Source organism: Sycon ciliatum, chromosome 12 (assembly GCF_964019385.1).
Source record: "Sycon ciliatum chromosome 12, ocSycCili1.1, whole genome shotgun sequence".
Classification (NCBI taxonomy): Eukaryota; Metazoa; Porifera; class Calcarea; order Leucosolenida; family Sycettidae; genus Sycon; species Sycon ciliatum.
The window spans coordinates 15,916,729-15,919,453 of NC_088654.1; the positions used below are offsets into that span (position 1 = coordinate 15,916,729).

Sequence of the window (2,725 nt, forward strand, 5' to 3'; positions counted from 1 at the left end):
TTGTTGCAGACTTGATTGAGCAATTGTGTAGAATCGTAGTGTCTAATGAAGTAGTTGTGTAGAATAGTAGTGTCTAATGAAGTAGTTGTGTAGAATAGTAGTGTCTAATGAAGTAGTTGTGAATACTTGATGGGTAACTTAGTATAGCGAAACCTGTCTAAGGCGACAACTCAACGGACATTCAAAATGTGGTCTCCATGTCGTATTTTATACACTCCTTTCAAGGTGCACGTAGGCGTTCAACAGCCAGCTAGCAGAGCGAGCGAGCCCGGGCACGAGGCCGGAAAAACTCAAATTTCCCGCAAAGTGCCACGGTGTGCGAGCCACCCAGGAGCCAAACAAATGCATTTACTTCAAGTACAATTGTTTCACATTTTCGTGCCCATTCTGTCCGTGCGCGAGACCCAAACCTAAAACAAATCCAGGAGCAGCCATGGGTGGTGGGGTAGGGCCCCTCAACGTGGCCCTGGAATCTGTCACAACGGAACGAGTGGGCGTTATTTCACAGACTCCCACAGACCCAAGTCAATTTTTGATTTTTTTAGGTTTAGCACGTGCTACGAGGTCGTACCTTTGATACAACATCCAGTGCTGGCACCTCCACCGCAAGCCATTTCCACAGCGCTGCACACCAAATCCAGGATACCCTCAGAAACCGGCAAAGGATACCACTCACGTTCCACTAGTGCCTAGTACTGAATCCTACCTGACTTCTTGACACGACTCAAACTTGCCAAAGCCACTAAATCAACGTCAACTTCAATAATCAAGCCACATATCTGCAACGTCACGAGGGTGCTGGCAAAAGTCCTGCTGCACGGCGTCCGCCGCCGTGCAGCCCAATACGTGGTTTTTAACGTGATTTTTGGACTTGGAGCAAAATTCTGCACACTTTCGCGTGTTTTCATGATACGACAAGTTGCGCACGGTCTGCTCACATTCAAATACAGTGCTGCCAACAAATGACAGCGTGCAACAAAAAAATCTTTCCTTCCAAGGGCACATTTTTCAGAGCATTTGCAGCTATTCATGCTCTTTCAACTGACGTAGCACTCAATATGAATTTACAAATTCGATTTTTCAGAGAATTTTTGGGTAGTCTGCCACCTTAAAGGGTTAACTCAGTTGTTGTGAAACCTGTCTAAGCCGACAACTCAACGGACATTCAAAATGTGGTTTCCATGTCGTATTTTATACCCTCCTTTCGAAGTGCACGTAGGCGTTCACCAGCCAGCTAGCAGAGCGAGCGAGCCCGGGCGCGAGCGCTGGCGATACATAACTTGTGTATCTGTATGCGTACTTTTACATATCCATTGTTCATTATGCACTTCCTTTGCTAACCAAATGAAATGTATGGATTTTTGTGGTTTTAGCCTTTCGCATTCAAATCTGCTTCAAGGTTTGGACTTAGAGCGAAATGAACGCAAAAGTTACCAGGCATAACCGCGTGGAGGTGCCACCATCTATGCCCGCGTGGAGGTCAACAGCTCCTTCACCAGGAATTAAGGAGCAGTCGTCATCACATGCAAGCGTTTCTTCACGGAGTTGTCTCTCCGACATTGTTCTTGGAGTATGCTCTCCCTTACAACTTACGTGGCGTTGTCGATTGAGTCACTGGTCACGTCGTTGCATCACTGTCATCATCCTCAGGGTCTGATATGTCGTCGAAAACAACGTAATGTTCATCATCTGGTGCGACCGTGGTACTGTCGGTGAGCTTGGCTGTCTCTGGCAACTCTCCATAGGCCTTCAGCTTCCTTGCCTCCTCATCGCTGTACTTCAGAATCACGTCCGCTCTAGAATCCTGGAAGTCCCCGAGGCCAATCAGGATGATGTTGCCGTGCTTGATCCAGACCTTCTTCCGTAGCTTTCCCCGAATTTGGCAAATCCGGGTTCTGCCATCATAGCAGAAAGCCTCGCGCCGACAACAGCCAAACAGCTTAGTAACTTGTGCGTATTCGTGGCGGTCCTCTCTGAATACTAACTCTCCATTGTAGTAATGACTGTCGATCTTTCCCCAACGACGATTCTTCCCTCCTTTCTCTTTATTCGGCCGCATGGCTGTTAACGTTACGAAAAAAACACGGAATAAGTGAAAATAATGTTCCCAATCACGAGGAGCAATGCGAACAACTAAATCCTACCTTCGTAGCTTCACGATGCACTGGTAGCGATCTAAGAAATTCTGTCAAACAAACCTCTATCTTACACTCCAGAAAATGGACTGACAACAAGCTATACCGTGGTATTTTATACCCTCCTTTCGAAGTGCGCGTAGGCATTGGCCAGCTGTAGCAGGACGAGCGAGCCAATGCTCCGGGCGCCAGCGCTGGCTATACAGGTCGTATCTGTATGCACAGGTCACGGGGTCAGGTAGACCGCTGCAATGCATTATGTGGACACTTCTTGCCAGCAGTTACGTGTGCGAGGTTCTACTCTACCCCTCTAAGGAGTAAGTACCCGGTGCTTGCTTTGAAAGGACATGCCGACGCTAGTTTAGCTGGCAATGCCTATGGTGTGGTCTGCACCCACTCCTGCACCTTTTAATAACAAACGCTCATCTACAACGCCTGGGGTTATGCACGTAAGATCTACGCAAATACGAGTAGCTACTATTAGACCTACACTGTCGGGACACTGACCTACACTGTCGGGACACCGACCTACACTAGGCTCGATTAGTGCTAAATCTCCACGCAGTATTTCCGTCTTGGATAGGTGCTGA

General features: G+C 47.8%; 1 protein-coding gene across 1 annotated transcript; it reads right to left on the reverse strand.

Moving 5' to 3' along the window:
* Positions 1 to 1,618: 1,618 nt before the first annotated feature.
* On the reverse strand, positions 1,619 to 2,059 carry LOC135828030 (eukaryotic translation initiation factor 1A, Y-chromosomal-like). Its single transcript, XM_065340465.1, has one exon. The coding sequence runs from the start codon at positions 2,057 to 2,059 to the stop codon at positions 1,619 to 1,621; it is 441 nt and encodes a 146-aa protein (XP_065196537.1).
* Between the last annotated feature and the right edge of the window lie 666 nt (positions 2,060 to 2,725).

Excerpts from the sequence above, each read along its gene's own strand:
- LOC135828030 (XM_065340465.1), bottom strand. The coding sequence starts at position 2,059 with ATGCGGCCGAATAAAGAGAAAGGAGGGAAGAATCGTCGTTGGGGAAAG.